The sequence below is a fragment of the Aquarana catesbeiana genome, linkage group LG02 (assembly GCF_042186555.1).
Source record: "Aquarana catesbeiana isolate 2022-GZ linkage group LG02, ASM4218655v1, whole genome shotgun sequence".
Lineage (NCBI taxonomy): Eukaryota > Metazoa > Chordata > Amphibia > Anura > Ranidae > Aquarana > Aquarana catesbeiana.
Window position 1 is genome coordinate 302002924 of NC_133325.1, and position 24299 is coordinate 302027222.

A 24299-nucleotide genomic window follows, 5' to 3' on the forward strand; every position below is an offset into this window, starting at 1 on the left:
TGGTAACAGTGACACCCACCGGCTCAGTGTGGAACCACACGCAATGTCAGCCAAGCTGGAACAGAGACAAATCTATCTCCCCTAACGAGCAATTTACTACATTTACCTATCAGTTGGTAGATCAGAAATCTACCAGTGCTACAAATGTTTCAGTTATGTGAATGGACAGAGTCAGCTGACTCTATCCATTCACAAAGGAGGACACGGAGAGGGACAGCGGAACGGAGGGGGCATGAAGGAGGATGCAGTGACAGTCAGCGGTGATCGCATGTGGGGGAGTTACAAGCACCAATCACGGCTGTATGTCACTAAGCAGCTGAAAGCCGCGGGGGGAGAAGCTTGTAACTCCCCCACGCGCCGATCACTGCTGACTGTACAGGTATCGGCGGAAGCATTGGGAGCATTTGCCCGAGTACAAGTACTTGGGGAAATGCTCGGTATCGGTACCGATACTAGTATCGGTATTGGGACAACCCTAGTTCTAGGTTTATCAGTAGCCTCCTTCGAGGCAGTTTTCTTTGTCCAACGTCAAGCGTATTAAAACCAAAACCAAAAATGTAATATTTTGCACCTTCACAATCAGATGTGGCTGCATCAGTTTTCTTTTCTTTGGCTTTTTCTCCTCTGTTTTCACCTTGTGATCTGGCCAGTAACACACCTACCATATTAGTAAAAATCTGGAGGAATGAGAAGAGAAGGTACAGCAGCATGGGGGAGAGGGGTTAACTGTATGAGAAAATTTAGAACCACTAACAAATTGAAGCCAAACTCTAGCTCACACTTTAAGCAGTTACAGCAGTTTTTTTCCCTTTTGGGATAAAGGTTTTGCATAAATAAATCAAAGTTGATTATTTTAATCGCCCATGCCAGTGTTAAGTGGTTTGTCTCAGCTATGTAAGCTGATACATGCTTCTGGAGAGTTTGTGCTGTGAAGAACAGACTTGCTGGCTGGATTACCAGATGAAAATAGAAAACAAGCCTAAAAAAGGAAACTAATACAGCAAACGCATCTAAAAATTGGTAAGCTGCAATATAATGTTTGATTTTGGGTTTTATACTGCTTTCACCGACTGCAGTCCAATCACCTAAAGGTAGCATGCATTTAACTCATGGTCTATTAATACAAGTCCTGTGTCCTATATTGCACAAATATAGAATTTACAGGTAAGCCAAGATTCCTTGTTTTTTGCTCATACACTTCTGATTGAATATTTAATCTTACAAATGTAACACCTTTTGAGGGAAAAAGCTTGTGCAACACTTTATAAATTTTGGGAGTACTTTCTCTTATCCTGATCCAACATTTATCTCTTTTACAGAAAGCAAAAGCAGACAATTATTTATGCTTTTTCAAAAACACACTTCTTTCATTCAAAATATTTGCAAATGTTGCAAAACATTTTTGTTTTTTTTATCTGAAACCTAAAATGAAGTATGCTTTTTCTTTTTTTTTTAGCTCTTGGGCAGATCAATTGATCTTAATCGTTTAATTACACAGAGGATCACTGCAGCCATGTACAAGTCACTAGAACTGGCAATAGCACGATTCGAGAGTGAAGATCTTACTTCCATAGTGGTAAGGAACAGCGTGTTTTGCTTTTGAAAGTCCTTTACATAGGGCATTTTTAGTTGTAGCAAGTAAACTCTAATATAGAAGATTATCATATTCAGCAAGCAATTAAAATAAATTTAAAATTGAGCAATCGGTGTTCTTGAATCCCTATAGCCATTCTTTTTTTTAAAGTGGTTGTAAATCCTTACATATACTCAGTTAAGTGACTAGCATCAGGTGATGAACAGCGATGAAACCAATCCTCCTATATAAGTTGTATCTTTTTATCTGTGACATTTTTCCTGTAGAGGAGTCTAAAAGACACAGATCAAAGCATTTTTCTCAGCTCTATGAGCCAGGGGGCGGGGACTTGACAAAAAACACACACACACACACACACTAGAGCTAGTGAAACTTCAGTGAGGAACTACACATACACCCTTCTACACACTGACCTATGAAAATGTACACAGCTGGGGCAGTCATTCACCTGCTGTGTGCTTTAGGGGGTGACAGGCCATCTCCCAGGGTGCTGTTGTGTTGGCTTTGAGTTTTATCAGAGACTCATGAAGAGAGGAGAGTTTTTAGAGAGGAACAACTCAGTGCTTTGTATTCAGGCTAGTATACACACTATAAAAGGATGTGCTTTGTTTACCTGTGAGGTTTACAACCACTTATATATAGCGTGAAGAAGAGTTATAACCCCTTTCAGGGACTGAAAGTGAGGGAAAATTCAAAATTTTGAGTTGTCATTGGGAAGGAATAGATGGGAAATTTTTACATGGGGACATCTATTCAGGTGACAAATGTCTAAGAATTCCTTGTTTTGAAGACATTTACTCCTACTTTATGTTCTGTCTATGGGACATGAAGTTAATCAAAATATCAGCAAAGGGACACTGGACACACAAAAAAACCCCAAAAACCGATGGGTTTTCACCATTGCCTACTCTATCCAAAACAAAATTATTTGTTTGGACTGTAGATATACTTGAAAGTGATTCTGTGAGGATAGAAAAACAGCCACTGCATTCTGAATCTGACTTCTCTCTGACCTGGAACAAGAACTTCGGTTCTGCATGCTTGTTTCAGAGGAACAAGCCCAAAAGTTAGCTAAACAAACATCAAGGTGATGCCTCAAAGCTTGTGTCTTTGAAAAGCATATGAGCAGTGCGACTTCCTCCTTCTTTTCTGTCCTTTTACATGTTGGCACTGGCTGAAGCTTAACACAAGCAATTTGAAAGGTTAAGTTGTGCTTTGTAATTGCATTGTTAATGCTTTCTGAACATGATGCTCTTTAGAGTTTACAGGTAAGATTAAAAAAGACATGTATAGAAACCAGTGCCTTGAAAAAGTATTCATACCCCTTGAAATTTTCCACATTTTGTCATGTTACAACCAAAAACGTAAATGTATTTTATTGGGATTTTATGTGATAGACCAACACAAAGTGGCACATCATTTTGAATTGGAAGGAAAATGATAAATGGTTTTCAATATTTTTTACAAATATCTGAAAAGTGTGGCATGCATTTGTATTCAGCCCCCTATACTCTGATACCACTAACTAAAATCTAGTGGAACCAATTATATAAATTGTTAATTCCGTGCTAAAGTTGGTATGTATATAGAGAGCGGAATGTGGCTGCTGCCTACTCCAAAAACTCCACTAGGTGGAGTTATTGAAATAGTATAAAATGATGGGGGAGGGTTAAGGTGGCACTGTCTAATGTGTAAAATCAAATATGTGTATCTGGCACCGTACATCATAACATCCTCTGCGTGCTCAGTGTAAGTGATGATCCATATAAACTAATAAACATCTATAATGCATATGATAATATAAATAAAGTGCCTGTAGTCCAAAACGTGACCATCAAAATGTTTCAGTTCTTCAAATTGGAATAAATTCCTTGAAACAGCAAAAAATATAAATAAAAAATTGTTCCCTGGTGCAAAAAACAGACAAATTTGTGTCCCAGTGTCGTAATTTCCAAAGTGGCTTATGCATGAATCTGACACAGCTTCCAGTTCAAATAGGTGATTCACTCGTGCTCCCCTCTTCACCAGAAAGGTGTACTCCTGCAGGGGTAAAGCGCATCCAAGCAGAATTGCCTCTGATCTTGGTGCCAGTATTGATTCCTCTTCCCCGGTGGTTAGTCATGTGGTAAGTTCATATATGGATGAAGGGAAAAGATTGACACTCATAGCATGAATTCGTTAAAGATTGAGTTTTATTCAATCGAAAGCAGGTTGTAACTTTAAAACCGCACTATCCGTAGTGCTATAAGATCAGTAACACTGGTTTGCAGCCAAGAATCTGGGACGCCATGCATTCTACAGAAAGAAATTAAAAACCGGACGTAACGTGATGGCGCTCCAAGGTCCACCTTATGCGTTTTGTCATCAGAAGTGGCGTCATCTTGGTCCACCTCATGACTTATATGTTGTGCGGTTGCCATGTCAGCAGGGCACGCTAGTCACCATGTTTGTTAGTAATGCAGAAGTCAAACGTAGCCATTCAATGCCGGGCCTAGCTTCTATATCCCATTCAGCCGTCATCAAAATTTGATGTTAAGTGCAAATAACAAAGCGCGATGGGTCCGCAGAGTTTTGTTGAATTCCCGAATGAGTCAAATGAGGTCCCTCTCTTAAATGTGTATAACAGACATGACTGCGCCTCCATTGGCCTTGTGAGTTGTTGACAGGCAATTTGCACTGTACAGTTACTTAAGTAAATGACACTGGAGGCGCAGTCATGTCTGTTATACATATTTAAGAGAGGGACCTTATTTACTCGGGGATTCAATAAAACTCTGCGGACCCATCGTGCTTTATTTGCACTTAATATCAAATTTTGATGACTGCTGGAATGGGATATAGAAGCTAGGCCCGGCATTGAATGGCTATGTTTGACTTCCACATTACTAACAAACATGGCGACTAGCTTGCCGTGTTGACATGGCAACCGCACAACATAGAAGACATGAGGTGGACCAAGATGGCGCTGCTTCTGATGAGGAAACTCATAAGGCAAAGCTTGGAGCGCCATCACGTCCCTTCTAGTTTTTAATTACTGTCTGTAGAATGCATGGTGTCCCAGATTCTTGGCTGTAAACTAGTGTTACTGATCTTCTAGCACAGTGGTTCTCAACTCCTGTCCTCAGGACCTACTAGCAGGCCAGATTTTTAGTATTACCTTGGGGTGATGCAGACTAGAATACTGCAATCCCTGAGCAGCAAATGATATCACCTGTGATGTATTTCAATTATCTTGCAAACCTGGCCTGTTAGTGGGCCCTGAGGACAGGAGTTGAGAACCACTGTTCTAGCACTACGGATAGTGCGGTTTTAAAGTTACAACCTGCTTTTGATTGAAAAAACTTCTATTCTTTTATGGATTCACGCTATGAGTGTCAATCTTTTCCATTCATATGTGAACTTACCACATGACTGTAACCACCAGGGAAGAGGAATCAATACTGGTACTGAGATTAGAGGAAACTCTGCTTGGATGTGCTTTACCCTTGCAGGGGGTTAATCTTTCTAGTGAGTGTGGAACCAGGAGGGGAGCACGAGTGAATCGCCTATTTGCACTGGAAGCTGTGTCAGATTCATGCATAAGCCACTTTGGAAATTGGTACACTAGGACACAAATTTGACTGTTTTTTTGCACCAGAGAACAATTTTTGTTTTTTTTATTTACAATTTTTTATTTATATTTTTTGCTGTTTCAAGGAATTTATTCCAATTTGATGAACTGAAACATTTTGATGGTCACGTTTATTAGTTTATATGGATCATCACTTACACTGAGCACGCAGAGAATGTTGTGATGTAAGGCACCAGATACACATATTTAATTTTACACATTTTGCAGCGCCACCTTACCCCTCCCCCATCATTTTATACTAGCGCAACCAATTGCCTTCAGAAGTTGCCTAATTATTAAATGGAGTCTACCTGTGTGTAGTTTAATCTCAGTATAAATACAACTGTTCTGTTAAGCCTTTAGATGTTTGTTAGAGAATCTTAGTGAGCAAACAGCATTATGAAAGCCCAAGAAACACACCAGACAGGTCAGGGATAAATTTGTGGAGAAGTTTAGAGCAGGGTTAGGTTATAAAAAATAAATAAATATCCCAAGCTTTGAACATCTCATGGAACACTGTTCAATCCATCATCCGAAAATGGAAAGAGTGTGGCACAGCGACAAACCTGCCAAGACCTAGCTGTCCACCTAAACTGACAGGCCGGGCAAGGAGAGCATTAAAGTGGTTGTAAACCCTTTACAACCACTTTTTACTACAGGTAAGCCTATAAGTAGGCTTACCTGTAGCTACACTGGATATCTCCTAAACCTGCACGGCTTAGGAAATATCCCCTGTGTATTTGCATGTGCCTAAGTCGTTGGCACATGTGCACTGAAGCAATGGCAGTACGTGACATTGATTCAGTTAGACTGTGCCGTTACCGGTGGCTCCCGCGCACATGCCCGTGATACCCGGAAGTAACTCCGGGGGTGATGTCGGCCGCCAGAGAGGGGTAAGAGGACAGCTGCGGGGCTTCGATCTCCGTTAAGTAATTCATAATGGGCTAGTATGCTATGCATACTAGTTCATTATGCCTTTTGTTTTGCAGATTTTTTTTTTTTTTTGGTTTGTTTTTTTTCTAGGGTTTACAACCACTTTAATCAGAGAAGCAGCCAAGAGGACCATGGTAACTGGAGGAGCTGCAGAAATCCACAGCTCAGGTGGGAGAATCTATCCACAGGACAACTATTAGTTGTACACTCCACAAATCTGGCCTTTATGGAAGAGTGGCAAGAAGAAAACCACAAGAAGTTCTGTTTGCAGTTTGCGAGAAGCCATGTGGGGGACACATCAAACATGTGGAAGAAGTTTGGCCTAAAACCAAAATGCCATGTGCGGCGGAAAACTAATACTGCACATCACTCTGAACACACAATCCCCCACCTTGAAACATGGTGTTGGCAGCATTATGTTGTGGGGATGCTTTTCCTTAGGGACAGAGAGAGTTGATGGAAAGATGGATGGAGCCAAATACAAGGCAATCTTAGTAGAAAACCTGTTAGTCTGTAAAAGACTTGAGACTGGGGTTTGAGGTTCACATTCCAGCAGGACAACGACCCTAAACACAGCCAGTGGAATGGTTTTGCTCAAAACATACTCATGTGTTAGAATGGCTCAGTCAAAGTCCAAACCTAAATCCAATTGAGGATCTGTGTCAGGACTTAAAAACTGATGTTCACAGACGCTCTCCTTCCAATCTGACAGAACTTGAGCTATTTTGCAAAGCAGAATGGGCACAAAAGTCACACTCCAGATGTGCAAAGCTGGTAGAGACATACTCCTAAAGACTTGCAGCTGTAATTGCAGCGAAAGGTGGTTCTACAAAATATTGACTCAGGGGGGCTGAATACAGATGAATGCCATACCTTTTCAGATATTTGAAAAAATTTGAAAACCGTTTATCATTTTCCTTCCACTTCACAATTATGTTCCACTTTGTGTTGTTCTATCAGATAAAATCCTAATAAAATACATTTGTTTTTGGTTGTAACATGACAATATGTGGAAAATTTCAAGGGATATGAATACTTTTTCAAGGCACTGTAGAACCTTCCAAAGCAGCGGACTTTACCGTGTGTTTTTTGTTTTGTATTAAGTTTTTACAAGAGCAAATGGTAATGATGCAGAATTATCTGCCTGTGAAATACGCCCAGTTATAAGAATAGCCCCCTAGGTTTATCAAGCCCAGATTTCATAATATATATTGTCATTCGCTAGGAAACTAAGTTCCATAGGGGTTGATTTACTAAAACTGGAGAGTGTAAAATCGGGTGCAGCTCTGCTTCCAGTTTTTTTTTTCTGTTTTGTATTTTGTCAACGCTTAATTTAACAAGGTGAATATGCACAGCTGCACCAGATTTTGCACACTACGGTTTTATTAAATCAACCCCTTAGTGTTTCCCAATAGAAAGGATGATAATGGATTACAGAACAGTTGTTTTTACAGCTGTCTTTGTTTAAATGAAAGCTTGGAAGCATAATTTTGCTTAGGTCTTTGGGTAGTATTTATTTCTTATGTGGTTTGGAATTTTAGCACTGCTCTAAAGTGTTAATGTGCAGATATTATACTTTATAAAGTGCAAGGCTTACATTAATCCATTCATGGTGCACTTGCAAAATTGCTTGGGGGAGGAAGATATTACATTTTCATTATTTGTAACAAAACTTTTTTACACTTGGAGACCCTTTCGTCTCTCTAATGTAGGGTCAACAACAAAGCCAAATTCACCTCCAACTGCAAAGAGCTATGAGGGAGAGGTGGGTATAATGGGGTCCGAGGGATTCCTTTTTCCATAAAATTCCCTGCATGGACAAGGTGGCCTTCTGCTTTAGAGCAGGGGTCTCCAAACTATAGCCCTCCAGGTTTTCAGGAACTACAATTCCCATCATGCCTAGTCATGTCTGTGAATGTCAGAGTTTTACAATGCCTCATAGAAAGTGTAGTTCCGCAGCAGCTGGAGGGCCATAGTCTGGAGATCCCTGCTTTAGAGGCTCTGTTAGTCTGTGTAGCAGTGTGCTACCTTGTTTGGTTTGAGAGAACCAACACCTTCATTAGAGAAGTTTTTTTTTTTTTTTTAAATGGTCACTTATTAGCTGGAGTGGCCCACAAGTAAGGAAAATGTTAGCGATCATAAAGGATTTAAATTTTAGTTAAAAAAAGAGAGAAACTTGGGTGACACACATTGGGAACATGCTCTTTTTGGAGAGATGCATCTACCAGCATAGGGTTTGCCTTAATATATATATGAAAAATTATGGTCTCAATGGCTTAATGTCCCTGGGTTAACCCTAGGGAGCTCGTTCTGATGAGGGTGTTGCAGTGCCCCACGGGCTGAATGCAGTCTGGGAGACTCCTAGGTAGAGGTGGAGATGGTACGCACGATTGTATGCAGGTCCTATGCACTGACCGATGGATGCCCATCCATTTGGGGGTGTGGATGGGGAAAGTTTAAGCGGAGATGACATTTCTAACTTAATAGGAGGTAAATGTAACCTGCTAACGCACTAGAGATACGGGCACTTTGAGTTTATGTGCTTAATGGTGTTCTGAATGGAAAACATTGTTTATTTATTACCATTTTGGTACTTGGTATTTTAATTAATCAATAAAATCCTCTTTGATTTAAAAAAAATAAAAATAAATAAGAGGTTTATACTTGTATACAATATACAGGGGTTGGACAAAAATATGGAAACACCAGATAGAACAACAAAATTGTTACCTAATATGGCATTGGACCGCCTTTGGCATCCAAGACGGCCTGAATTGTCCTGGGAATTGGCAAATAATGTTCCGGGTCACAATACTGCACAATGTCCTTTTTGTCTCCTTTGATCAGTTGACCATGTCCACCGCGCTTATGCTTATATACAGAGGAGGTCTGGTGCAAGAATTACTGCCCATGATCTGACGTTCGCAGCGATACCTCACATGTGTGGGGCGATCGCTGTGTGCGGGACCAGCGCATGCGTTCTCCTTTGTTTGCAAGCACTTTTCTTTATAATTTATTTAAAAAATAAAATATATATATATATATATATATATATATATATATATATATATATATATATATATATATATATATATATATATATATATATATATATATATATATATTTATTTAGACTGTTGCTTTACATTTTTTCCTACATTTTTATAGCTGTCACAAGGAACGTAAACATCCTTGTGACAGCAATAGGAATGTGACAGGTACTCTTTATAGAGGTATCTGGGGTCAATAAGACCCCAGATCCCTCCTCTGTGCTTAAAAGCATTCAAAACGCCAAGATCTGTGTTTTTTTTTTAATGCTTTTGGGTTTTTAAAAATGGCACTATTTACATCTGGGTAACCCAGAAGTGGTGTCATAGTTTGCATTGTTTACCATAGCGAAAAGCCCATCAAAGCCTAACCCGGCTTTGTTAGTCTGACTAGCGAGCGGATGCGCTGGCTGGTTGCTCGTGGACATCTCCTCCCACTGCTTGTAATCACAATCGAGTGGCTAGTTAGCAGCTCTGATTGCTATTACTAGACAGACGACCGCCGGCTCTAAAAAAAAAAAAAAAAAAAAACGGCTCTAAAAAAACTGTACCGGGACATGCCTGCAGCTGCTGGCATCATCCCGTTACAACCACTTGAAGACCGATGATGTACCAGTTACGTGACTGACGTGACAGTTAAGTGGTTGAGTTATGGTTAATTGTTTATCTTTGTATGTTTGGAGTTTATGCGACCTTTTGGAGTTAATGTGTTACATTACTTCTGCTTTCAACGCGAAACATGTCACTTTCACACCTACAAATCGTGTAGTGTTTCCATATTTTTGTCCAACTCCTGGACATATCCTTGCACAGAGATACCCCTTACATCCTCTTCTGGGGTCCCCCGATGGTGCTGTCAGCTCCTCCTGTTCTCAGTGTTCCCCCATAGCAAACTCTGTTCTATGGGGCAGGCCTCCTCCTTAGCCAGGCTATGTGCGTCCATAGCAGCTCAGCCCCATCTTCTGCTCCCTCACTGGATTTGATTGACAGCTGCCAGAGCCAATGCCTCATGCTGCTATCAGTCTATCCTGTGAGAGCAGGGAGAGAGACCAGTGCTGCTGCAGACGGGCAAGGTGCTGGATCGACACAGGTCTCAGGGGAAAATAATTAGGAAGAGAGGGGGTGGGGAAGCAAACCGCTAGTAAAAGGTGTTTTTGGTTTTTTTTTTACCTTAATTCAGGTAATACATTAAAGGGGTTGTAAACCCTCAAGGTTTTTTACCTTAAGGCATTCTATGCCTTAAGGTGAAAAACCTTCTGTAGTGCAGCAGCCCCCCAGAGCCCCCCTTTTACTAACCTGATCTTTCCAGCAATGAGAACAAGCCCAGCAGCTCCAACTGCTGTCTCTGGTCCTCCTTTGATAGATTGATAGCAGCAGCAGCCATTGACTCCCGCTGCTGTCAATCAAATCCAGTGACACAGGAGCCAGGGGCGCGGCCAAGTCCTGTTGTCTGTGTCAATGGACGCAGCAGCAGGACTCTGGAGTGCACCCGCACGAGTGTTCCCATTTGAATGCCGGTCTCTGAGGGGGCACTCGATGCGGGGAGGAGCCAGGAGTGCCGCTGGGTACCCCGAAGAGGAGGATTGGGGCCACTCTGTGCAAAACCCTTGCACAGAGGAGGTAAGTATAACATGTTCGTTTTTTTTAAACTAAACTTTACAGTTCCTTTTAAGGTAAAAGAAAAACTTGTGACTTTAGAACCACTTTAATGCTGCTTTGCATTGAAGGCAGAATAAGAGTACAAAAACCTACTTTATGTGGAAATTTTTTGTTTGAGGGGGTAAACACTTATTTTGGTTGATTCATTTTTAATATTTTATTATTTTTTATTTTTTTTACTTACAGGAGCTAGATGGCCTTCTTGAAATAAACCGATTGACTCACAAATTACTGAGCAAGTACCTGACCTTGGACAGCTATGATGCCATGTTTCGGGAAGCCAATCATAATGTGTCTGCCCCCTATGGAAGAATTACCCTTCATGTCTTCTGGGAACTCAATTATGATTTCCTCCCAAATTACTGCTACAATGGTTCCACATACAGGTGAATACTCTACCAACATGGCATCTGTCATTGATCTTGACTATTCATTAATGCTTCAGCCTGCTAAAATGAACACTGTGAAGGTCTGTTCTTTGTGTTGTAGATAATGTGATTTTTTTTTTTTTTTTTTTGTAGTTCATACCTTTAATATCTTTTTAGAAATGTTATCACATGATTCAAACATTTTTCTAATTGGTTATGTAAACCATGGATGAAAGTGTGTAAATCTTTGGTGATATAATTTATGAATAAACCCCTTAGGATCGGTTCACACATCGGCGGCACGACTTGCAGGTCGCCTCAGCGAGGCGACCTGCAAACGACTGCCGGGGCGACTTGCGAGACGACTTCTGCATAGAAGTCTATGCAAGTCGCCCCAAGTCGCCCCCAAAGTAATACAGGAACCTTTTTCTAAGTCGGAGCGACTTGCGTCGCTCCGATTAGAACGGTTCCATAGCACAGAACGGGAGGCGACTTGTCAGGCGACTAGGTCGCCTGACAAGTCGCCCCAGTGTGAACCGAGCATTAGTGTTTCAGGGTTGCCATGGACAGATGGATGTCTAGCTAACAATTATGGGTGGTAAGATATCTGACCATCCTCTTCCTTGCTCTGTGATGTTACTTGCAACATGACTAAGGAGCAGAAGCAGAAAGTTTTGTAAAACTATTCAGCCTCTTAATTCCTTTTTATTTCTCATGCCTGAATTTTAATTTACATTCACCAAGGGCCACAATCTTTAGAAAAAAAAATGAAACACTTCCATTACATATGCTTTTGTGCACTCTGAAAATAGAGTAATAATAATAAAGACTAACACTTTGTCGGAGACTTGCTTAGCAACCAACAACTGTTGAGACAAGCAATCCTTTGATGACGTGTATAATATAGCTTATATAGTGCAGGAAGACGTCTGTAAAGCAGAATGCAGGGGACAGGGGTGTGCAGTGCACAGAGTGTAAGAGTCAGGAGTACCTAATGCACATAGAGTGCTGCAGTCAGAGCAGGGGTCAGAACTACATAATTGTGCTTTAGTCAGTGTTGAGTTTAGAAATGCAGAATGCAGGGATCAGAGAGAGTGTAACGCATAGAGTGCAGGGGCCTGGGGTGTGTAATGCAAAGAGTTCAAGGGTCAGGAGTATGTAAGGCGCATAGAGTGCTGCAGTCAGCAGGGGTCAGAACTACATAATTGACAGAACGCAAGGCCCAGGTGTATGTATTGCATAGTATAGGTCAGGAGCACAAAAAAGAAAAAGGGCAGGAGTTTAGGGTGTGTATTGTAGAGGTCAGGAGAGGGCAAAATTCCTACTGCATGCAATACTCTCTCCCACTTTACTCTTAGCAGAAATCCCCAGTTCCCCCTCTCCAAAGAAAACAAAGCACTAATTTGCACACTTACCCCATCCCAGCACAAATCTTTGCCCCCCAGTCCACCCCTCACAAATCCTCTTCTCCTCCCAACACAAGTCTCCCCCCACCTTTTAAAATTCCCCTTCCAGTACAAATCCCCCACCCTGTTCTTCCTCCCAGCAAAAGTTATTAAAAGTGCTGTTTGCAAAAGCAATTGATTAACACACAGTGGATTTATATCATTTTATATCCTTGCAGTTATTAAAGCAGAGTTCCAGCGGTTTTTATTTAAAAAAAATTAAAAAAAACATGTTTGCACTTAATCCTACATCAATGGGCATTATTAGAAAATATATCTCGTTCCGGGATAAAACGCTGTTGGCTACCCAGCATGCACCTCCCAATCTTGCGTATGCGCATAAACAACAAAGCGTGGCACTTATCTCCTTTCTTTCTCGTACATCACGGGACACAGAGCCTCAGTAATTACTGATGGGTTATATAGGGTATCACTAGGTGATTGGACACTGGTCACACCCTAAACAGGAAGTTCACCCCCCTATATAATCCCTCCCCTTACAGGGATACCTCAGTTTTTTTGCCAGTGTCTTAGGTGTTGGACGTGTAAAGATGTCCTGTGCTGAGCTCCAAAGGGAATATCCTATACTATAGTATCCTATACTGGGGCAAGCCAGGCGAACCGGATCCATTTCAAAGTGTCCTTTCTAGGCTGAATTGGATGGTACCCGGGCCTCGTGTCCGAAGAAACAAGGTTTTACCTGTAACGCTTCTCTTTTTAGAGAGCTGGACCCCGCATTTCAGAATTTGGTTTTTCTAGCCTTATTCTTGGCCGGGTGCTTTACAGGCCCAGAACTGCAGGCCACCCTATCCATGGGGGACCCAGTCTCTGAAGGTTTTCCAAACTGAGCCCACTGTGAGAGGTGAAGATTGGGTCTGTATAACAGAACCCTGCAGCTGGATAAGGTATAGGAGATTCCACAGAATTTTTTTAATTCTAGTAGGTTTCTCCTTTAAGTAAATGTATGCTATGCCTATTGTCGCCACCGGGGGCTGCCAAGAGCACATACCTTCACATGCTTGATTGTCTCTCAGTGTTCACGCTGCACAGCTCCTCCAGCCGAGCTCCAGGTAGGATGGGATGGGGGGGCTCTTCCTGCAAGTACATTCCCCCCAAGATTAGGGGGGGCCGCAGTGGTCTGTGAGGCGGTAGTATACTGCACTATCATCGCCGCCATTACATGTGGCAGACCCCATCACCTGCCGGCCTCTCTCCTTCCTCCTCCACCCCAGCCTCCCCTCCATGCTGGTCCCGGAGGGTCGGCTCGCACGGGAAAGCGCACTTTTTTTTTTTTTTAAATAAAACGAAGGGGGGTGGTCAGAGGGGGGGGCGGAGCGTCAGCGCGACGTCCGGCGTGTTTAGACGCCCACATCACTGGCTGCACAGGCTATAAGAAGCACACTTTTCAGGTGCACACAGCCTATGGAGGGACACAGAGCTGACTGTCGCATGTAAGGTGGGACACAGGCATTCTGCCAGGCAGCATTTACTAAGAAACACCTTGACTGGGCATTGGTAGCAGTAGCAAGTTGCTGGACTACATCGCTCAGCAGTCAGTGTTTCATTTGTGTGATACCTCCACCTTGTTGCTTTGCACTATGGCTAGATGAGGTACAAATACCCCAAAAACCAGAGGCTCTAGGGGATCTCCCTCCCTCTAGGGAGAGCCGTTGGGGTCGGGGGCTGCATCTGCTTCTGGCACTTCAGCCCCTGTATACATTACGCAGGAGGTTTTTTCCTCAACCATTAGTGGACTAGAAGAAAGATTAATGGCCTTAATCGCATCTTCACTCAGTGGAAGAAAACGCACTAGGTCTTCCTCTGTTACCCAGGACCCTCAGGCAGAGGAACTCTGGGGAAAAAGGAGAAGAATCCCTTTCAGAGGATCGGGATGGGACTGATGATTCCTCCTCTGAGGAATCAAGTGGAGAAGGGCCCTCTTCAGCTTCTCAGGATGAGAAGGTCTTAGTACAGATCCTTGCTGGATTGGTCCGCTCCACATTTAAGTTACCTGTATCTGAGTCAGTTAAAGAACCCTCTTCTTCTTTGGGGTCACTGAAGCCTCCTCAAACAACACATGCTTTTCCTGTTCATAATCTGCTAGAAAAGCTCATTTATTCTGAGTGGGATCACCCAGATAAACGTTTTTTTCCACCTAAAAAGTTTTCAACACTTTATCCTATGGAAGAAAAGTTTATAAAGATGTGGGGGGTACCGGCCGTTGACGCCGCCATTTCCTCCGTAAATAAAAGTCTGACTTGTCCTGTAGACAATGCTCAGATGCTCAGGGATCCTGTTGATAAGAAAATGGAATCCCTGTTGAAGGATATTTTCTCCTTAGCAGGTTCAGTAGCTCAACCTGCAGTGGCAGCGATCGGAGTCTGTCAATACTTAAGAGACCATGTTAAGCAGGTCCTTAAAGTTCTACCTGAACAGCAGGCCCAGGGGTTGGCTAACCTTCCAGCGGCCTTATGTTTAGCTGTTGACGCCATCAGAGATTCTATCATCCAAACCTCTCGTCTTTCACTTGGGTTGGTGCATATGCATAGAATCTTATGGTTGAAGAACTGGTCAGCCGAAGCACCATGTAAGAAACTTCTGGCTGGATTTCCATTTCGTGGTGCAAGCTGTTTGGAGAGGATTTGGACAATTATATCCAAAAGATCTCTAGTGGGAAAAGCACTCTCTTACCTATTAAGAAAAGGAGTAAGCGTCCCTCTTTCAAACGGGCTCTTTCCCCAGTGCCAGGAGCATCAGCCTCCAGGCAGTCGTGACGGCCTCCTCCGTCAGGGTCTAGAAATAAATTTCAGAGTCGACCCCAGGGACAAAAGAAGTCCTGGGTGAAGAAGCCTACTAGACAAGACGCTAAAGCTTCTTTATGAAGAAGCGCCCCCGCTCGCTCGGGTGGGGGGAAGATTGCTATGGTTCTCAAAACTCTGGCAGGAGGATTTCCAGAACAGATGGGTAATCTCCACGGTAACTCTGGGTTACAAACTGGAGTTCCAAGAATTCCTCTCTCCTCATTTCCTCAGATCAAGTGTCCCCAGAGATCCAGAGAGAAAAAGCAGTCGCTCCTTCTAGCGTTAGAGCGACTATTGTCGCAAAAAGTCATCATGGTGGTTCCCACGAAAGATCAAGGATTGGGATTTTATTCCAACCTTTTTACGGTACAAAAACCAAACGGGGATGTCAGACCCATTCTGGATCTGAATCGATTCCTAAGGATTCGATCCTTTCGCATGGAATCAATTCGGTCAGTAGTCTCCATCCTACAGGGAGAATTCCTGGCATCAATAGACATCAGAGATGCGTATCTGCATGTACTAATTTTTCCTGCTCATCAAAAGTACTTGCGCTTCGAAATAGAAGGGCGCCATTTTCAGTTTTTGGCTCTGCCTTTCGGGCTAGCCACTGCACCTCGAGTGTTTACAAAGATCTTGGCTCCTCCTCTGGCCAGATTAAGGGCTCAGGGTATAACTGTCATAGCATACCTAGACGACCTGCTCTTGATAGACCGGTGGGTAGCCTCTTTGAGCCGGAACTTGATGACCACAGTCAATTACCTGAAACACCTAGGTTGGATTCTCAACCTAGAAAAGTCTTTCTTAAAACCAGTAAGAAGACTGGAGTATTTGGGTCTGGTCATAGATACAAGCCAAGAGAAGGTATTTTTACCTCAGGCAAAGATCACTACCTTAAGAGAGCTAATTCTGGTAGTCAGGACCAAAAAGGGTCCTTCTGTCCGCCTTTGTATGAGGCTGCTGGGAAAGATGGTAGCTTCATTCAAAGCAGTTCCCTATGCTCAGTTTCATTCAAGACTACTGCAACACAGTATCCTGTCCGCCTGGAACAAGAAGGTTCAGGCATTAGATTTTCCGATGCACCTGTCTCATGCAGTGCGTCAGAGCCTCAGTTGGTGGTTAATACCCGAAAGCCTGCAGAAAGGGAAATCCTTTCTACCGGTTACCTGGACGGTGGTAACAACGGATGCCAGTCTTTCAGGTTGGGGAGCAGTTCTGGAACAGTCTGCGGTCGAAGGGGAATGGTCCAAAACCGAGAGGACCTTACCCATCAACATTCTGGAGATCCGTGCAGCATATATAGCCCTAAAGGCCTGGACTCTCAGGCTACAGGGCTGCCCGGTCAGGATCCAGTCCGACAATGCCACAGCAGTGGCTTATATCAATCATCAAGGAGGCACCAGGAGTCGGGCAGCTCAGAGAGAAGTGAACCAGATTTTAGTCTGGGCAGAAAAGCTTGTGCCATGCATATCGGCAGTTTTCATTCCAGGGATAGAGAACTGGCAGGCGGACTATTTGAGTCGCCAGCGGTTATTCCCAGGGGAATGGTCTCTTCACCCCGACGTTTTTTTGGGCCATATGCCAAAGATGGGGGGTCCCAGATGTAGATCTCTTTGCAACCAGATTCAACAAAAAAGATCGACAAGTTTGTGGCAAGAACAAAGGATCCTCTTGCATGCGGGACAGATGCATTGGTGATTCTGTGGCATCGGTTCCCGCTGATTTATGCATTCACTCCTATTCTACTACTGCCACGACTCCTTCGCAGGATCAGGCAGGAAAAGAAGTCTGTACTTCTGATGGCCCCAGCTTGGCCCAGGAGGGCTTGGTAAGCAGGAATAGTAAGGATGACAGTAGGTTCCCCGTGGACCCTACCGTCATGTCCAGACCTGTTATCTCAAGGTCCAGTGTTCCATCCTGCCTTACAAACGCTAAATTTGACGGTTTGGCTATTGAAACCCACGTTCTGAAGAGTCGTGGGCTTTCAGGTCCTGTGATTTCTACCTTAATCAATGCAAGGAAGCCAGCTTCCAGAGTGATTTATCATAGAGTCTGGAAAGCTTATGTATCCTGGTGTGAATCCAGGGGTTGGCATCCCAGAAAATATGTAATAGGTAGAATTCTTGACTTTCTACAAATGGGATTAGAAATGAAGCTGGCCTTGAGTACCATCAAGGGCCAGGTCTCGGCCTTATCAGTATTATTTCAATGGCCACTTGCTTCACATTCTTTGGTCCGAAACTTTATGCAGGAGGTGACGCGTCTTGATCCTCCGGTTAAGGCGCCTCTAAACCCCTGGGACTTGAGTTCGGTTCTGTCAGTTTTACAGAAACAGCCTTTTGAACCAATACGTCAAATTCCCATGGTCTTGTTGACAAGAAAGTTCATTTTTCTGGTAGCCATTTCTTCTGCTAGAAGAGTATCAGAATTAGCAGCTCTTTCCTGTAAAGAGCCTTATTTAATCATACACAAGGATAGAGTGATATTGCGCCCTCATCCTAGCTTTCTACCGAAAGTGGTTTCAGGTTTTCATCTAAACCAAGATATTGTTCTGCCTTCCTTTTTTCCAGATCCCTGTTCTACGGAAGAAAGGTCACTACATTCCTTGGATGTAGTAAGAGCAGTCAAGGCCTATCTGAAAGCAACAGCTCAAATTCGCAAAACGGATGTTTTGTTCGTGCTGCCAGAAGGTCCCAATAGAGGACAGGCAACGTCAAAATCTGCCATTTCTAAATGAATTCGACAAATGATTATTCAAGCTTACGGTTTGAAACAGAAAATTCCTCCTTTTCAGATCAAGACACACTCCACAAGGGCTAGTAGTGCTTCTTGGGCGGGGCATCACCAGGCCTCTATGGCTTAAATTTGCAAGGCCGCAACCCGGTCTTCAGTCCATACATTCACCAAATTTTATCAGATGGATGTGAGAAGGCATGAGGATATCGCCTTTGGGCGTAGTGTGCTGCAGGCAGCAGTACGAGGTCCTCAGGTCTCATTGCACCCTACGTTGTGTGGTCCCCTCCCCTCAGCATTGCTCTGGGACGTCCCATCAGTAAATACTGAGGATCTGTGTCCCGTGATGTACGAAAAAGAAAATAGGATTTTTATAACAGCTTACCTGTAAAATCCTTTTCTTTTGATGTACATCACGGGAACAGAGGTCCCTCCCCTCTTCTAATACACTTATATTGCTTTGCTACAAAACTGAGATATCCCTGTAAGGGGAGGGATTATATAGGGGGTTGAACTTCCTGTTTAGGGTGTGACCAGTGTCCAATCACCTAGTAATACCCTATATAACCCATCAGTAATTACTGAGGCTCTGTGTCCCGTGATGTACATCAAAAGAAAAGGATTTTACAGGTAAGCTGTTATAAAAATCCTATTTTTTAGAAATACCGTGATGATACAAGCGGCGGAGGCGCCTTGACTCCTGGGATTGATAACTATCATATCCCAGGAGCCAACAGGTGGGTGGACATGACCTACCTCGCTGCTGCGAGGTACTGCGGAAGTGGAGGAATACAAAAAAAAAGGTATTTGCACTGCTGGGAAAAAAACAAAGCAATGAGAATACAGGAAGCGATGGCGAATGCAGGGGGGAGTTGATAAAACGCCTGGAACTCTGCTTTAAGTAATGTATTTAAATGAACGTTTTTCTGTCTGGAGTTCAGCTTTGATTACCTAGAGTTATCAGAACATAATATTTTTTGATAAAGTGGTCCTTTTTAAATGGAAGGGCTTGTCTTAAAAAAAAAAACAAAAAAAAAAAACTGTGTACCCTTACAGTATGGTATTAGTACTACTACTAAGTAGTGTAACAAAAAACAGCAAAAGGTAAAGATCACCTGCCTCTGAAATAACTGTACTCCAAGAAGAGTAGCAAGTGCACAGAGAAGTTGGATGTGTTTCAGCAGCTGCTCCTAAAATGAGGTTGTGGCATGTCTTCTGTTTTATTATTTTCACAATACCAACTACCACACCATAAGCTTACAGATATCTAATGTCATTAATGTAAATGTATCAGTTAGTTGGAATACCACACACAGGGCCGGTGCAAGGATTTTTGTCTCAGGCAAAGGTGCATTTTGGTGAACTATCACCCCAAATTGCATATACTTTGCCTGCTGATGTTACATAATTAATGTTACTGTGCATTCAGTCATGAATGTAATGCAGTGTAGATCGCATTGTATTACATTCTTTCCCTACCTTTCACATAGCTGGGAGAGAAAAATCTTTAACTGTTCTGTTTAACTGTAATCATGCTCCTCTTGGCCCCTTCCCCTGGTCTCACTTCTCTCCAGGCTCCTCCCCGGGCTCCCTCTCTCCTCACGTGCTCTGTGTGTGCTGCTGAAATGGAGCCGCTGCCGCCCAGGTGGGAGGACTTATTTTTCCCTTATTCAGCGATCCTCGCCTCGAGGGTTGAAGGGAGAAGCAGAAAGGCGATGGGATGGGGCCGATCACGGCTTCTTCCAGTGTGTCACTCTGTCTATCTCTGCGCTGCAGCTAGCAGAGGAGGAGGAGTGCAGTAGGCAGGGGCGACCCGCGACTCTAGTAAGCGGAGGCGAGCAGGCGAAGTTAACGGCGCCCGGCCAGGGCTGTGCTGCCTGCGCCTCCTGTCAGTGTGCTGCGCTGGTTTCGGTACAGATGCGAGGATGGCCGTCCGCTGGCAATAGCCTTAGAACTTCTTGGGTAACCCCTGGTTTTGGCGCCTCCCTCTCCTGGCCACCTCAGGCGGCTGCCTTATGCTGGCGCTGACCCTGGCCACACACTTGTCCTTTTTTATTTTGCATATTATATCCGTATATTGCAGCCTTAATTGTTTACTCTTCTGAATATTTCTCCAGATTTGTTCGTACAGTGCTTCCATTTTCTCAAGAATTTCAACGTGACAAACAACCCAATGCCCAACCACAATATTTATATGGCTCCAAGGTAAGGACACATCTTTTTAGTAGAATGTTTGGGAACTCTGAAGTGAAGCAGGTGAAATATATGGCTACTACGGTCCTATATCAAATATTCCCCTGATTGCCAACAAACATAAATACTAAGAATTTATGTTCTTAGTTTACCATAGATATTGGCTTAAAGCTGAATTCTGAACAAAAATCCTTTCATTGAAACTGCCTGAGCATTGCATCCAGCACCCACAGCCTCTTCTCCCCTATGCTGCAGTGGATGTATGCCTTCTGATGTCATTAAAATAGAAATCCAGGCTTCACCTAACTAGTCTTAAAAACAATATCTCCCTCCACCTAACATCTATTCTGACTAACCATGTTAGAAAGATCTGTATATTTACCCATTTTTTTAGCCCGCTTTGTACCTGTCACGTGATATCTCCTGTGTCAGCCAGTGCTGGCTGCAGGGGAGAGGAGAGAGCCCTCAACAATGCCTGGAAATTACCCATAGGCTCCTATGGTTGTCGTTGCTCCCCTGCAGTGGGAAGCCAGATCATGTGACTGGACCAGAGCAGCCTAAAACTAGGTAAGTATGAAGATCTTCCTCACACAGGTTAGGATGGGGGAGGGAGTATTCTTAAAGGGGTTGTAAAGGTAATTTTTTTTTTTTTTTAAAATAACAAACATATCATACTTACCTTCACTGTGCAGCTCGTTCTGCACAGAGTGGCCCCGAACCTGGTCTTCTGGGGTCCCTCGGCGGCTGTTTCAGCTCCTCCCCGCAAGCATTTACCACCTTAATGCGAGCTCCCTCGCATGGTGGTGAGTGCTTGCGGGCGCGCTCCCGTGATACAGCCGGCGGCTATAGCCGCTCGCTGTATCACTCGGCCCCGCCCCCCGGCGCGCCGCGCCATCGGATGTGATTGACAGCAGCGCGAGCCAATGGCTGCGCTGCTTTCAATCCATCCACTGCAGCCAATCAGCGACCAGGCTGAGCTGCAATGAGGACGAGCAGCGAAGATTCGAGGCGTCAGGTAAGTAAAACGGGGGGGCTGGGGGCGGCGGTACTGTCAAAAGTTTTTTCACCTTAATGCATAGAATGCATTAAGGTGAAAAAATTTTTATGTTTACAACCCCTTTAAGACTAATTAGGCAAAGCCTTAAATTCCGCTTTAATTATAATGCTGGGCCCATAGCCCTGCATTGGACAAGAAGCAGCTGAGTGGCAGTCCACAAGCTGAAACGTAAGGGAGAAGAGCACCAGCTGTCAGTACAGCGGTAGATCAGGTAAGGAAAACTGCTTTTTCCGATACCCTAGACATAGGAGTATTTTTACCTCTTGCAATGTAGGGCATTCTCACCGTAAGGGAGAATTTTTTGTTTTGCCTGGGGATGGGCTTTAAACCCTCAGTTATCTTCCCATTTTCAGATAAACTATGGAGTTTAAAGTGGAAGTTCAGTCAAATTCTAACTATACTACTTACACCTGTTCCCACCCCCATTCTAAAGCCTCGTGCACACGATCAGACTTTCGGCAGACAAAGCGTCAGACTTTTGTCCGAAGGGCTTATGCCGTGAACTTGTCTTGCATACAAACGGTACACAATTGTCGGCCAACAAACCCGAACGTAGTGACGTACTATGTGAAATTTCAGCTTTTGAGCGCCACCCTTTGGGCACCTTCTACTAATGTCGTGTTTGGTGAGCATTGATTCCGAGCATGCGTGTTTGTACTTTGGACTTTTGTGTGACGGACTTGTGTACACACGATAGGAAAATCTGACAACAGTATTCACCCCCCCTTGGCATTTATCGTGTTTTGCCTCACAACCTGGAATTAACATGGATTGTTTGGGGATTTGCATCATTTAATTTACAGAACATGCCCACAACTTTGAAGATGATTTTTTTTTTTTTTTTTTTTTTTATTGTGAAGCAAACAACAAATAGGACAAAATAACAGAAAAAGTCAATGTGCATAACTATTCACCCCCCCAAAGTCAATACTTTGTAGAGCCACCTTTTGCGGCTATCACAGCTCCAAGTCACTTTCGATAAGTCTCCATGAGCTTGCCACATCTTACCACTGGGATTTTTGCCCATTCCTCCTTGCAGAACTGCTCCAGCTGCTTCAAGTTGGATGGTTTGCACTTGTGAACAGCAAGTCTGACCACAGATTTTCTATTGGATTGAGGTCTGGGCTTTGACTAGGCCATTCCAGCACATTTACATGTTTCCCCTTAAACCACTCAAGTGTTGCTTTAGCAGTGTGTTTGGGGTCATTGTCCTGCTGGAAGGTGAACCTCCATCCAACCTCAAATCACACACAGAGTGGTACAGGTTTTGCTCAAGAATATCCCTGTATTTAGCACCATCCATCATTCCCTCAACTCTGACCAGTTTCCCAGTCCCGACTGCTGAAAAACATCCCTCCCAAAAACATGATGCTGCCACCACCATGTTTCACCGTGGGGATGGTGTTCTTTGGGTGATGGGATGTGTTGGGTTTGCGCCAGACATAGCGTTTTCTTTTATGGACAAAAAGTTCATTTTTAGTCTCATCAGACCAGAGCACCTTCCTCCATACATTTTGGGAGTCTCTCAGATGCCTTTTCGCAAACTCAAAACGTGCCATTTTGTGTTTTGCTGAAAGTAATGGCTTTTTTCTGGCCATTCTGCCAGAAAGCCCAACTCTATGGAGCGTAGGGCTTATTGTTACCCTATGTACAGATACTCCAGTCTCTGCTGTGGAACTCTGCAGCTCCTCCAGGGTTACCTTAGGTCTCTGGCTACCTCTCTGATTAATGCCCTCCTCGCCCGGTCCGTGAGTTTTGGTGTGCGGCCGGCTCTTGGCAGGTTTGCTGTTGTCATGTTCTTTCCATTTGGTTATGATTGATTTGATGGTGCTCCTAGGTATCATCAAAGATTTGAATATTTTTTTATAACCTAACCCTGACTTGTACTTCTCAACAACATTGTCCCTTACTTGTTTGGAGAGTTCCTTGGTCTTCGTGGCAGTGTTTGGTTAGTGGTGCCTCTCGCTTAGGTTTTGTAGCCTCTGGGGCCTTTGAAAAAGGTGTGTATATGTAATGACAGATCATGTGACACTTAGATTGCACACAAGTGGACGTCATTTCACTAATTATGTGACTTCTGAAGGTAATTGGTTGCAACAGAGCTTTTTATGGGCTTCATAACAAAGGGGGTGAATACATACGCACATGCCAATTATCAGTTTTTTATGTCTGAAAAATTAGTTTTATGTATATATTTTACTTCACCAACTTAGACTATTGTGTTCTGATCCATCACATATGATTCAGATTAAAAAAACATTGAAATAAAGGCTGTAATGTAACAAAATAGGTAAAAAGCCCAAGGGGTGAATACTTTTGCAAGGCACTGTAAGTGTATTCTAACTACCCTGTAAAGGAAAGATGTCTGTACTTGCCTATGCTTGAGGGCGTTCTGATCACATGATCAGCTCCTAGCACTGGCTTCAGTGTACAGGAGAGATGACCTACAACGGATACTGCATGGTTAGCCTGTGGGTGACGTCACCGCCCAGGCTCTTTAGCTGTGGTGAGCAATCTCTCCTCTTCACTGAAGCTGGGGAGATCATGTGACTGGACCAGAGCACCCTCAGCGTAGGTAAGTATAGACCTCTTTCCTCTACAGGGTAGTTAGAAAAGGCTTAAAATGATAGTGGCAGCAGGTTTGAGTTTAGGATTATAGGATTTGACTGGACTTCTACTTTAAAATTTGTGTGTTTGTTAGGAACTTTATGGTAATACCATCCTGTTTTGAAGTACAACTGATATAAATTTGAGTAATAGCTCTCTATATACGATGTTGTCCTCTTTGTGCCATCTCCGTTTTTTATTTTTGTAATTTGAATGTATATTTATTGTACATTCTTGGACATTTACCTTAGT

The 24299-nt window shown here is 43.3% G+C and overlaps 1 protein-coding gene across 3 annotated transcripts in view; it reads left to right on the top strand.

The window, feature by feature from the left end:
* The window catches only part of CYFIP1 (cytoplasmic FMR1 interacting protein 1), a 210402-nt gene that overhangs the window by 126485 nt on the left and 59618 nt on the right, over nucleotides 1–24299 (top strand). For all 3 annotated transcript variants that reach the window (XM_073614611.1, XM_073614610.1, XM_073614609.1), the window contains 3 exons: nucleotides 1457–1576; nucleotides 11030–11229; nucleotides 20308–20395. In XM_073614611.1, the coding sequence (XP_073470712.1) occupies nucleotides 1457–1576; nucleotides 11030–11229; nucleotides 20308–20395 (408 nt within the window). The remainder of the gene's footprint in view (nucleotides 1–1456; nucleotides 1577–11029; nucleotides 11230–20307; nucleotides 20396–24299) is intronic.